The sequence below is a fragment of the Cottoperca gobio genome, chromosome 3 (assembly GCF_900634415.1).
Source record: "Cottoperca gobio chromosome 3, fCotGob3.1, whole genome shotgun sequence".
In the NCBI taxonomy this organism is placed as follows: Eukaryota; Metazoa; Chordata; class Actinopteri; order Perciformes; family Bovichtidae; genus Cottoperca; species Cottoperca gobio.
This window is the reverse complement of record NC_041357.1, coordinates 4,822,691-4,836,701: the sequence shown is the minus strand read 5'-3', so window position 1 is coordinate 4,836,701 and position 14,011 is coordinate 4,822,691. Positions and strand designations below refer to the sequence as shown.

Genomic DNA, 14,011 nt, shown 5'->3' with positions numbered 1-14,011 from the left:
CAGATATCTGTTTTTAGATATTAAGAAGTCACTAATGCTCTTGTGTCTGAATGGGAATAGGAATGCTGCCTCCATCATCCTGTGGAGGCTGTTATAACAGTTATAACAGTTATAGCAGTTATAGCAGTTATAACAGTTATAACAGTTATACCAGTTATAATAGTTAACTGTCATCCTGTGGAGGCTGTTATAACAGTTATAACAGTTATAGCAGTTATAGCAGTTATAACAGTTATAACAGTTATACCAGTTATAATAGTTAACTGTCATCCTGTGGAGGCTGTTATAACAGTTATAACAGTTATAGCAGTTATAGCAGTTATAACAGTTATAACAGTTATACCAGTTATAATAGTTAACTGTCATCCTGTGGAGGCTGTTATAACAGTTATAACAGTTATAGCAGTTATAGCAGTTATAACAGTTATAACAGTTATACCAGTTATAACAGTTAACTGTCATCCTGTGAAGGCTGTTATAACAGTTATAACAGTTATAACTGTTATAACTGTTAACTGTCATCCTGTGAAGGCTGTTATAACAGTTATAACAGTTATAACTGTTATAACTGTTAACTGTCATCCTGTGAAGGCTGTTATAACAGTTATAACAGTTATAACTGTTATAACTGTTAACTGTCATCCTGTGGAGGCTGTTAGAACTGTTAGAACAGTTATAACAGAATGAGCTTGTCAACAATAACATATGTGTAATGTGTGAGTGTCCATGTTTGTTTGTTGGCTTGTACATGGCCTGTATTAAATTATAAGAGACTTAGAAGTTTTTCAATAGCTGCACAGAAGAAGGCAGTGCTGCACTGGATGCAGACACACCTGGGGCCAACGCAATGTTTCCCACAGCTTTGACTCAGGCGTTTCCATTTAAAGTGATAAAGGATTGCTGCTGTGTTCATGTTGTTTATTTGTTCTTGGAGTACCTGGACAGTATAAAAACGGTCACTGAGTAACAGCGGGACATTCTCTCTTTGGGCTTTCAGGTAAGAACCCAATCCTTCTTTACCACAAGACACTTCATCATTCACACACACAGTGTCAGGGGCTCTGACGCCTGAGGGTGGCGTGTTATATTGATATCTTGCATGCAGTAATATAACCTAGATGGATAATTTATTTGTGATGACAAGCTTTTTAAAACATTTTTGCTTATGTTTTCACTTCCTCTCCCGCTTCTCTCTGGTTATTACAGGTCTGTTGCAGTCATGTTGGTTTTCTCTTGGTCTCTCTTGTCCCTGCTGCTGCTGTGTTCCTGGGCTGAGGTACGTGCAGGCCTGTGTGTAGTGTCCAGACCAAACAGGCCATTCAGTCAATTCATATCATAAATGTTAATATGGGGAAAAAAAGCGTCCCAAGATATTCCAAAAACAAGTTACAAAGCTTTTTCCTTTTTTTTAACAATGTTTTTATTGAGATTTTAACCATAAAACCAACAGAAACACATCCGTATACAACCATACAAAACATGTGCCCTTCCATTCACAATCACACACAAACATTTCAAATAAAACAAATAGGGAAATAAAACAAACCTTTTTGCTTGATTTGAACAATATAATTAAACCTCTGCAGCCCAAGGCATGTCAACAACTCCCCTTAATTAGATTAAAATAATATTTAAATTAATAGAGAACATGTTAAATGATTAATGTTCAATCAACTACTCGAGACAACCAAGCCCTAATTAAATGTTAAAAAGCTAATATTTTAATGTCAAATGGATAATAAGAATAGAAGCTATACTTTGTCTTTCATAGATTTAAGTCTGAGATTGAATTTGTTTAAAGTTTAAGTATAAAGCTACGGAGAAAAATTAGCAAATATATGGGGACATTTGGAAATCCAAACACCTACTTTTGGGCTGAAGGATATGGAGCCTCAACATGTTCATTATTAGATAAATAAGAAGTAATTATTACATATTTCCTTACATAAAGTGTTGTTTCATAATTCTTATAACACATTTTTATTTCAGCACGTATACCTACCTAGCTGGCTAACTAAGCGGGTTATGAGACTAATTGTATACTCATCGTTAATGTGTTAATGGCAGCAGTTCATGTTAGCTGGTTCATTCAGAGTCACCTCAGCAGTGCTTTGACTTTACAGATGTTCCCCAGAGAAAGACACACAACACACGTCTGCTCCTTTGGTTGCTCTCGGTAACAGCAGCTAGCTACATAGCTGGTAGTTAGTAAGCATGCTGCGCGGCTGGAGACAGTGACTGGGGACAAGTTCACTGTCATGAAAAGTGCCATTATAACTTTAAAAAGTGCCGTTATAACTTTAAAAAGTGCCATTATAACTTTAAAAAGTGCCGTTATAACTTTAAAAACTAAGTACAATTTTGACAAGAAAGGTTTCGTTATGATGTAAAGTTTCATTGTGACATAATAAATGACAATAAGTGTCATTGGGGAAAATGTCATTACAAAATAATTGATTTTATTTTATATTTTATAACAATGAGCCGAGCTTAAATGAAATGATTATTTTTACAATAATTCTTTATTTCTCATTTATATTCTGTCTTTGTGAAAGAGCTTCCATAACATTTTTCTCTTTTTTCCCATGTCACTGTGGGCGAGCACAGGAAGGTAAGAATGCACTAATAACCCTTCTTAATCCAGTTTAAATAAAAACTGACCAGCAACTATAAATAATGTTGTATATGTTCTATACTTGTGTCAACGACTGTATATATAATGATGGTATCAGCAATCAAAATGATGGTGATGACTTTACAGTTCATACTTCTCCATATACAATGTGCTGTGCAGATGTTGCTACCATTGAGGAAGACACATCCAAAGAGCTTTCTGTTGGTGAACTGCTGGAGAGAGCCAACAGAGACCGCAGTAAGTTCAGCCGCTACATCTAAACCACAATTTAACAAAACAGTAACAGCAGTGCGGTGGTTCTGAGTCTGCATTTTTGAATATCCATTTCAAAGAAGTCACCATATAGAATAAGTAATTGTTCATATTTGGTGACCAGTAGCACCGATGCAGTGGTAGGGATGGTACTATCCTCCACTATGATGAAAATAAAAAGCTTTAAGCAGCTTCACATCAAGTGGCAACCTGCGGGTCTGAAAAATGAAGACAATTCTATCTCATATCCAGCAGGGGGCGACTCCACTGATTGCACAAAGAAGTTGATGAGAAAATGACCCTACTTCTCACTTGATTAATTACCTCAGTACCTATTTTCCTGACAAGTTAATGGTCTCTTTTCCAACACAGCATTCTGTGCATTTAGTAAATTATAGTCCTCTTTAAAGTACAACAGACAATAAAGCAGGGAATGCTCAAGAGCGGTGCTACCTTGTGAGTGACGGGTCACTATCTAGGTGTTGTCCGGATTGGGTGTTGTCTGTGTTTTCGTCTTAGAACTTTCATCTTTTTCACAACGTGTTTTCAGTTCATAAAAGTTAATTGTAACCTTTTGGTCGATAAAAAATATCTTGTTCAGCGTTCGTTTGAACTTAGCTCCACCTTCTACGTGTCGTTCCAACAAACCAAGATGGCAACTGCCAACATTTGCACCAACCATAATACGAGAACATTAAACAAATGATTAATTTCTAACATGCTGTGTATTTTCAATTCTCACCTACACCTGTGTTCGTCTTGCAGCCCCTGACTTTGACGAGCCCGCCCTGATCGGAGGAGACATCGCTGTCAAGTCTGAGGCCGACAGAAACGCTGACCCCTGCACCTCCAGAGGCTGCCTGTGGCAAAAGTGGAGCAATGGGAAGGTCTACGTCCCCTACTACATCGCCAACCACTACTGTAAGCATTGATGCTTTTATTTAGATGTATTCTTACAGGGAGCGACTTTAAAGTCACAGCTGATTTAGATGGACTTCTGTTAGACAGTAGGGCAATGGTGCAGAGTGCAAAGGGTGCTGGGATAAATATGGATAAAAAAGTGCTTCACAGAGCAAAACAAAAGAAGAAATACATATAAATAAATAAAAACTATAAATAGAATTGTGCAAGATAATCATTTTTAGAACAATAATTGTTGAAAAAATAAATACATAAAAATCACTAGAATAAAAGTAGCGAGTGTAAGAGTGTTGCTACTTTTATTTTAATTTAAGGATCTGAATACTTATTCCACCTCAAGGCCAACATGGAAGACAGTAACATACACGCAACTTCTCTCTCAAGTACCCTGAGGCCAGAAGACCTAAATACAGTGATTCAATGTTACATACAATATAAATATTAGGACTGTAAATGATAACGGAAAACAAATATTGGGGTAATAATACTAAATACTTTCTGTAACAGTAACTACATGATATAGTGGAATTGTTCCTACTACACATACTATATTACACATAATAAATAAGGTATTAGAAAAAGCCCCACTGCTACAGATATTTTTCAACCTGCCATATTTGTGTCCTGCCAGCCTCCCGAGAGCAGGCCATCATCGTTCGTGGACTGCAGTCTTTCTCTGCAGTTTCCTGCATCAATTTCAGACCCTACCAGAACGGTGACAATGAGTGGCTGAGCATCGAGTCCAGGAACGGGTAAGGGTCCGATTGCAGGTTCACAACTCAAAAGCAGTGTTTAAGACACACATCAACAAAGTTTTATGTTCTTACTCCAACAATTTACACCTTCAACCAGACTTGTGCCTCAGTGGTAATAAAACCTCTGTCTTAAAGCCTGTCAAGAAAATGTAAGTTGCATATTGCAGATTTAAAGCATCTCATTCTGCCCTTTCATTCCCTTATAAACACAGATTACTTTACATTTTATTAACTACAGTTAATACTTTGATGACTATTCTATCCAGGATCTGATCCAACCTGTCAACGGTGCAACGCTTATTCATCAGCCGCTTGTATTAAATGGCTGTTATCATCTATTCACATGGTTGATCGCCGATACAAATAAAAGAAGGCGGGGTCCTCTAGTAATTATGAAAGGAGCAAAGAAGGAAGTCCGTGACGTAGTATACAAACGACTAAAGTCTGCTCAGGATTTATTATTTACACTTATTATTTACTACATTCTGCACCATAGACTCTACATATTGTGTAGAGCAGCACTTACCTGTACAATCCTACATGTGATATATCTTGTTTGATTTCTAAAAACGATGTTTATGTGACTACAGCTGCTACTCCTATGTGGGTCGTACGGGTGGAGCTCAGACTGTGTCTCTGAGCCGTCAGGGCTGCCTGTACCACAGCACCGTCCAGCACGAGCTGCTCCACGCCCTCGGCTTCAACCATGAACAGACTCGCTCTGACAGGGACAACCACATTAGGGTGCACCTGGAAAATGTCATTGATGGTTTGTTAGTTTCACCGTCTATTGTTTTTAGTCTTCAAAGTAGCTTTAGAGGCAGAGCTGCGAGGCACCTGTCAATCTGACAAACATAACTCTTTTTCAGTCTTAACATTATTAATATATTTGTTACCTGAACAATTATTTAGTTGGAGGATTTTCCAAGATCACTCCTACTTTTATATAGTCAGATGCACCATTGACAGTAAAAATAAAAAACAAAAAGAGAGTTCAAAACCAAAGCAGCAGAAGCAGACATAACATCTTTTTAATCCATGCATTCTTTTTCCAAGCAAGCCCAATTTTACCTTGTCCTGCTGATTTCATGGAATAAAAAATGCGTCTTCTGTTAGCCATTTGCCGGGAGAACCCCTCCACGCTAAATCTGATTATTTTTACCAGCAGTTTGTTTTAGAAGAATATCCCGCGGCTGGTTGGTACTATTTATAAGGCAGACTTTCAAATGTGTACTTCTGCCAACTATGAGCAAATTTCGACAACAGTACTTGGCAAATAGCCAATCAAATTGCGGAGCTGAGAAATGAAGCCAAAAAGTGCATTAAATGGAATGGTTACTTGAGGCTGGCTCCCAAAGTGAGTCAATAACCTCTTCTACAATGAACACTGCAGACTGGACCCAGGACTAATAGACATAAAGTGTCTCTACATACAATTTACTGACTTGGATTTGGTGTAGTCTCTGATTTTAACATCCACCATCTAGTGGCCATTAGATTTCAGATGCAGATTTCAGTATTGCTTCATTATCCAGCTGTGGCAGTTGTCTGTAAAGAGTTAGACCTGATAATCACAATTTAAATTCTGAAAAAATTGTTTTTTTATTCCAAACGATGTTTGTGGAACTGAAATGCCTTTCTTCTCACTCAACTTTAAATCTGTAAATGTCTGTGATGTTACATAATATATGTTCTCTCATCTCTGTAGGCATGCAGTACAACTTTGACAAGATTGCCACTCTGAACCAGGGAACTCCTTATGACTACAACTCTGTCATGCAATATGAGAAGTATGGATGACGTCATGTTTGTGTCATTTACTTTATTTTATACATTTCTATCTATCTTTCACCTGCATATAAGTACTTCCTAATGTTTATTGCAATTATTTCTGGGACAACATATCATCTAACAAAAGTAGTTATTATGACATGTCTACTTCCAGGTTATCAAACCTAAGCTCAACGCACTTTGCATTGTGGTATCTGTGATTCTCCAGGTACGCCTTCTCCAAGAACAACCGTCCCACTATGGTGCCCGTTCCTAACAGCAATGTGTCCTTCGGCCAGGCCACCCAGATGAGCAGGAATGACATTGATAGGCTGAACAGGCTGTACAAGTGCTGTAAGTATACTGTGGCTTAGCTGAATGGAAGACTAACGTACAAAACACAGTCGCAGTCAAGCCCGACTGGCAAAGTCAGTGCTCTGCAGTCCCTCACAGCTGAATGTGGTCCTTCACACAATAACACATTCTTTAAGTCTGTCTCATAACAATAGTCAGGTGCCCATATGAACACTGAAACAGTTGAGGCCTCATATTAACTTCAGATAAACATGTATATATGGGCATAAAAATATTGTTTTGAGACAGACTTAAACTACCTTTTAATTTAATACATTTGGAACATTCACACAGCGCGTAACTATCTATCCGACTTTAGCAAAGTCCTTCCAAAAATGAAGGATATGCATTTCTTCTGCAGAAACTGCACGTGACCTTTGACATGCCGTCGTGATGACATCACAACATGCCGATGAAGCAGATGAGGATTTCGGGCGGATGGCAGTTTGGGTTGTCCTGTAACAATAAACCTGCAAACTTTATAATCATTACACGCTGATTGCTGCCTGACTGTTTATTGAAATGGCAAAGAACATTATATTATATATATATATATATATATATATATATATATATATATATATGTATATGATTTTAGCGATGAGATCATTCATTTCATGTAGCATCTCATTTTATTCTAATATCACATACAAAAAACAATCAACGTAAACAGTTTGAAGGCTTCTGATCTGTAAATAAAGCAATTTCTCGTTCACATTCATTTCATTTTTTTAGTCAGAAAACATAATCTGAAAGAAATATCCATTTTCTGTCTGAGAAGCAGCGGAGAAGTTCAATACCACTGTCTCTGTAAAATATGAAGCGACGTCCAGCAGCTAGTTAGCTTAGCACACAGACTGGAAGCAGCTAGCCTGGCTCTGTCGAAGGTGCTCTGCAGCACCAACGCTCACTAATAAACATTAACAGGTTAATAAGTAATGTAACCATTCTAATTACTTTATCAAAGTAATGTAATTTATTACAATAGATTACCTTTGAACAAATGTCTTAAACTGGGCAATGAAGCTCGCGGTTTCCTCTGGTTGACATCGAGCATCTCGATGTTGACAGTATTTCCCCCGCGGCTAAACAAGCTTAACACTGCAGTAATGTCAGAGTGCTTTTCTGATTTCAGGATTCAGTGTTTTTGTCTGACGAGATGATCACCCACTTTAGAGCTCAGCGCATTCATTTGATTGGCAGATGAGAGGCTGTGCAAATTCAAACAAGAGAACCAATCAAAAACAACACAGAACATGTGAGCGCGTGGACGTAGAGACAGCTTCTTCCTACACGTGATGGTGTTGCACTCAAATGTGTCCCGGCGGCTTTGTTGACCCACGTTGTCCGAAAAATGCCAAAAAAGAAGCCAATTAATGCACGGCGAAAAGATGCAAAGCAAAATAATTAATGTTATATTCTACATACAAGCTTTTGTAAAAATGTAGTGGTCCAAATGTTGGTTGTTACATTTTCTCAGTAACTATCAGATTACAAGTTACAACATTTATTTTGTAATTTAATTACGTAGTTATTCCCCAACACTGGTAAAAACAACAATTTAACAAAAGTAACTCTCCACCAGAAAGCAAACAAGTGGACTGTTCCTTTGAATAATGGATCATCTATATTTATATGTCCAGTGACTGGATGCTAAAACAAATCAGGACTTTTAAATGGTGGCATCTCACACAGAAGCCTTTTTGTACCGGAGTCAGTATCAAACACGTCCCTGTAGCACTGTTAACCTTGTGTTTAGTAGATAGGTAGATATGACATGTCCGGTGTCTACAGTGTGTATTTTTTGAAAAGCCTGAGATCAAATAGACTGTTTTACCACAGGAAAAAGAGGAAGTTTCTCTGATAAATGTGTATTGGAGAAAAACTGGCTTTAACCGAAGGGATTAAACCAGTTGAAGGGCCACAGGGGCGCATTGTTGATCTCATGCTTTCAAAATATGGCTCTGACAGTTCATTTACAAGAATGTTTTATGAGTGTGATGAATGTGATTTCCCGGCAGTAGGGTCGTTAAGTACGGCACAGCTAGGGAAACTAAGCATGATTTCCAATGTTATTTTATACTATTTTAATTCTGCTATTTTATAATGGTACTTCAGACTCATTTACAGCTACACTGTGATTATTGTACTGTAAATGCTCTTATTCTGTCTAATCTTGTACTAATTGTTATGTTTTTGCTGTGAAGCACTTTGGGCTGCAATTCTTGTATGAAATAAAGATTATTATTATTATTCTTATTATTATTACAGTGTGCAATCAAACAAGCTGCTGAAACAGGGTCATCATCACAGATTATTCTTCACTGATGGCATTTGCGGTTTTTGTTTTAATGTTTTTATCTTGTTTCAACTTCTTTTATCATTTGTTTTAACTTTAAAGCACTCTGTAACTTTGTTTCGATCGGTGCTTTATAGTGATTATAATTATTATGTCTATAAAAGTATACGATCATGTAATCTTCAGATTTTCAGTTGATTCATCATTATTTGATCAATCAGAACGTCATTTCTTGAACCATAACCAATAATAGCATGTTTCATGACATTCAGGGAGTCGGTTTATTTGATCAATAATTTCATATATCTGCGTATAACTTTCCTCGTAGTAAAACGTAGTTAGTGTTCTCTCCTCAGAGAAGTCTGTCCTGAACTTTATCAGCCGTCAGGTTGAACTGGCAGGCTCTCAGGGCATCTATCAGGTACTCTGTTCGTGCCTCGGCTCCACGACACTTCATCCACTCCTTCAGCATCTCCCTCGTCGTTTCCTCCAGTTCTGTGGGATGCCTCCTGGAGATGGAGTCCAGCTTAACTTCAGTCAAACCCAGTCTGCGGCCCAGTTTACGCCAAGTCCTTCCCATATTCTCCACGATCACCTCTGTGGCAATGTCCAGTTTGTCTGACGAAGGAGGAGGAGACATTGAGGGTTTAGAGAAGAAAATAAATCCTAATTTGGGGAAACAATTAACTATAAAACAAAAGCATATTTATGCAAAACATAAAACAAATCTATTCAAACACCCTCCACAGGCCAATGTTGAGATTTGAGCTTATAAGGACAACTGGGAACGGTCTAGGGTCGGGCGATTGGACGAGTATATCGGCTAACGGATTGTTTTTTGATGCCAATTTTGTCAATTTATTTTGCTAATTTAATGGCCAGCTGTTCCAAAGAAATCTACCATTTCTTTATCTGTTATTTTTCCATTTGTTGACGTAAATCCCAAAACATTTCACACAATCGCTTCTTAAATGGTAATTCATTTTGTTTTCACATGCGTGTAGACCGAGACAAGGAGCGGCTGCTACAACACTACGCTGCCACCATAATCAATGAAACTCACTACATTACATCATCTCTTTAAACACAACACATTTATATATAACAAATACACATAAATAGAGTCATTTCAACATTCTATTAGTGTCCTTTTGTTCACTATAGGAATTATATTACTATTAACTCATGGTATTCGTTGTTACAGCTGCACAGATAATGGTGTTTGCAGTTACAGCGAGGGTCAAATATAGATCTGAAATCTGTTGATAAATTGACCGACAATAAAATGTATACAAACAATTTTGACATAATTGTGTGACACAGGTACCAGCCTCCACAGTGGCTTCTTCATCTTCTATTATTGTAAACTGATTCTTTTTAGATTGTTGGTCTGACAAAACAAACAGTTTGAAGATGTCAAATTGGGCTTTATGAAACGGAGAAGGACATTTTTTACTTCTGGTATTTTTTAGACCAAATGACGAATAAATGATTGAAAATAATCTTCAGATTAATCAATAATGAAGATAATTGTTGCATCACTAGTCCAACCCTCTTTAGTTCATGTATTGAGGACCTACGACAGGCGACAGTACATCCTGAGTCCAGCTTTAACTGGGCTGGCAGCTGCTGAACACAGTTTACTCATGTTGCCGTTTGTTCTACAGAATGTGTGATGCTGAAAGCTCCACTTCAGCATCTCTTACACACTTTACAGTTTCCTTCTTATCTATATTTCGTAGGTTTTAGCACACAATAAGATAAGGCCTCATTTGCATATTTAAACATAACATGTCAGAAAACTTAAATACAAAAAATAATTGTCTTAATGAAAATAACTGGCGAAGTCTCACGGTGATATCTGTCAAGAATGTTTAACCCATCCACCTGTAGTGTCTCACGGGGTAAAATGTTTTCCTCCATGTCAATATTCACTTTCACAGATTATATTAGCATCGCCTACTAACATGGTACATACTAACAATTACAAATGGTTGTAGCTTAATGTGTTCCCAGTTGCAACTGTTCCAGTTACACAAGAAACACCTGTCAATGTACTGCACCTCGTCAGGGCATGGAAACATACCAGCTATATTAAGTATGGAGGCACACTGCCAGGTGCTCTGTAATCGGACAATCCCAATGTGTAGACATTGCAAGTTCAGAGACACTGGTTTCCCTTAATGCATTGCAGCTTGTGCCTATAAGAGCAATGTGAGGCGTGGGCAGGAGCCCTTGGGAACAGAAGAGGAGTCATTTTATTAAGAAGGGTGGGGGGGATTCCTCCATGTTTTGTTTTGTTTGAGGGGTGAAAGGGACAAAAATAAAAGATAAATGTGAACTGTTGCTGTGTTGCATCTACATCTTTTCCAATACAAATACTATTACAAAATTAATAAATACTCTGTTACAAGTAAAACTGTACTTGTGTACAAAAGTATTAACATTATAATGTACTCTTGTGTTCATCACTTTAAAGTTGCAGCTGGTAAAGGAGCAGCTTCTCTTTTTACCATATAGCTTGTGAATTTTACCAATTTTATTATCGTAACCTATAATAATACATGAAACATTACTTGTTGATTATATTGTGAATTATTAATCAGAATCTTCAAATGAACTATTAGTTAGCAAATAAATGTAGTGGAGTAAAACGTACAACATTTACCTCTGAATTGTAGTGCAGTAGAAGTTTAAAGCAGCCGGACATGGAAATAATGAAGTAAAGTAGGCTACCTCAAAATGGTACTTAAGTGCAGTAGCCTACTTGAGTAACTGTGTACTTAGTTACTGTTCACCACTGGTCATGTGTATGGGACAGCTAGGCCTAGCAATAGGAACATAGTAGCCCAGCTTGACACACAGACCTTGTCGCCCCCGTGTGCGTGTGTGTGTGTGTGTGCTTCATAGAACAGTATTACTGCAGCCTACCTCTCTCCTCCTTGTCCGGTTGGTTGTCGTTGAATCCAGCCGGACTTTCAAAAGTCTCTATTCTTCCCGAGAGGTCTTGTCGGTGGATGTCTTTGAGAAGCTGGCACAGACAGTCCGTGTTGTTGGCTCCCAGCTTGCCTCTCTCCGTCAGAACCTGAAACAGTCGGATCCCGCTGGAGATCTTTTCCAGCTCTTTCTTCCCGACCATGTCCCGACACAGAAACTTCATGTCCTCCAGCTGCTTATCGGTCAGCTGGTTAGAAATGTCCAGTAAAACGCTGTTAAACTGTAAATTGCTCATGTCTTTCACACACACATACACACACTGCACCTCAACTGAGAAACGCCGAAGGGATATGTCTGAACGAGGAAACACGAGCTGCTTTACTTTCACTTCCGCTTGTTTGTCTGTGTCGGTTAGTTTGCAGTTGTATCTTTTTCGCATGTTCCGGTGACATTCTTCAAGAGTTTGTCAGATGTGCTGTGTTTGCTGATACTTTTTACTGCTTTGTGTCTCTCTGTCTTCTTTATTGTTTTATTGTTCCGGTCACTGTGGATGCGGCTCCATTAACCTGACGTTAATGATGTCAGGTGCAGGAAGAAGAGCACACACCATACATTTACTGAATATAAAATTAATCTCTTTTTTTTGCAGTTCTGTTTGATAAATGTGCTTATTATTATGACTTCATTTTATATTCACAAATCCACACTTTATAGAGTCGACTGTCCATATTAACCAGTAGGCCTACATCTCATCAGTGGTGGGCCGTCAGGGCCAGCAAGGCCTTCTCTGCTGGCCTAAACATCATCAGAATATAAATTTAATTTTGATATATTTTTTCCACAAATATGTATTAAATTATTCCCCATAGTCTATTCTCTTCATTTCATAGCTTTCCTCTTGGTTGCGCTGCTTCCAGCCTCAGATCGAGATTTGGAGGTCTGGCCTTTATGTTAGAGCTTTTATCCAATCATATTTCAGCCATGATGTGTTGCCAGGGTCCAAGAAATCTGCCCTGAGGCCTTCAGAATCAACAGTGCGGGCGCCTGTCGCTTAAAGTGAACGGAGACAAAACTGTGGCGTTAACCAATCAGATTTCGAGTTGGCGACGCCGGGGCCAGCTAGCAGGCGTACGATAACGTCAGCACGTGCACATCTTTTGTTTGGATACGCACTATGAGAGGCCGAGCTAGCAAACTTTGAACGAGCTAATTTGTGTAGATTTCTACAAGCTGTTTTTTCAACCAACAATGGCCGAAGGAGGAGAAGAGATCGATTTGGTCGCAGATATAATTACAACACCATTTTCAAGACAAACTTTTCAAGAAAAGATAGACATCGTGAGAAGAGAACGGCCAACCCCGACGCTAGCGAGCCTATCACAACCGGGAAAAGGGTTTGTCCGCCACTTTCAAATCACTAACTACGAGCGGTACCCCCGGCTCACAGCACATTGTACTGCTGGGAATGCCTGCTATTTACAACTAAATGTTTCGGAAATATTAATATAACTCTGTTGTACTTGACTATGTTAAGGTGATGCAACGCCCGGTTATACTGCGTTTCTGTCTAAATGTATTGTTTCTAGAGCCATGGCGTCATAATGATGGTATTAAGAGGTGGAATAATTCAGGTAGGACTGTGTAGGACATCGCTGAAGGCCTAGGTGTGAAATGCACAGCCCGCCACTGATCTCATCTATAGCCTATCTGAATTTACAAACACAAAAAGTTGTTTACCATTCAACCCCTGTAAGCTTTACAAGATATGTATTCCACTTTTTATTTATTTTTCAAATCTCTTTTTTCTCTTAATTAACCTATATAAATATATTATACATTATTTGTTGATTACAGTTCATCTGAATCTTCAAAGTAACTAAAGTTATCAAATAAATATAGTGGAGTAAAAAGTACAATATTTGCCTGAATTGTAGTGCAGTAGAAGTATAATGTAGGAACATGGAAATACTCAAGTAAAGTACAAGTACCTCAAAATTGTAATTACGTACAGTACTTAAGTTAATGTACTAAGTTACTGTCCACCTTTAAAAAAAATCGTTTCACCCTTTTTCTTTTTAAGTATGACTA

At 38.1% G+C, this 14,011-nt stretch overlaps 1 protein-coding gene and 1 pseudogene across 1 annotated transcript; one reads left to right on the top strand and one right to left on the bottom strand.

The window, feature by feature from the left end:
- The first annotated feature begins 1,219 nt into the window (after positions 1 to 1,219).
- On the top strand, positions 1,220 to 13,198 carry LOC115025693 (low choriolytic enzyme-like; annotated as a pseudogene).
- Positions 9,249 to 12,420, bottom strand: fadd (Fas (tnfrsf6)-associated via death domain). Its single transcript, XM_029458121.1, has 2 exons — positions 11,918 to 12,420; positions 9,249 to 9,604 (listed from the first exon to the last, which is right to left on the bottom strand). Exons 1-2 carry the CDS (start codon positions 12,360 to 12,362, stop codon positions 9,339 to 9,341), a joined length of 711 nt encoding a protein of 236 aa, XP_029313981.1. The 5' UTR covers positions 12,363 to 12,420; the 3' UTR covers positions 9,249 to 9,338.
- Positions 13,199 to 14,011: the final 813 nt, after the last annotated feature.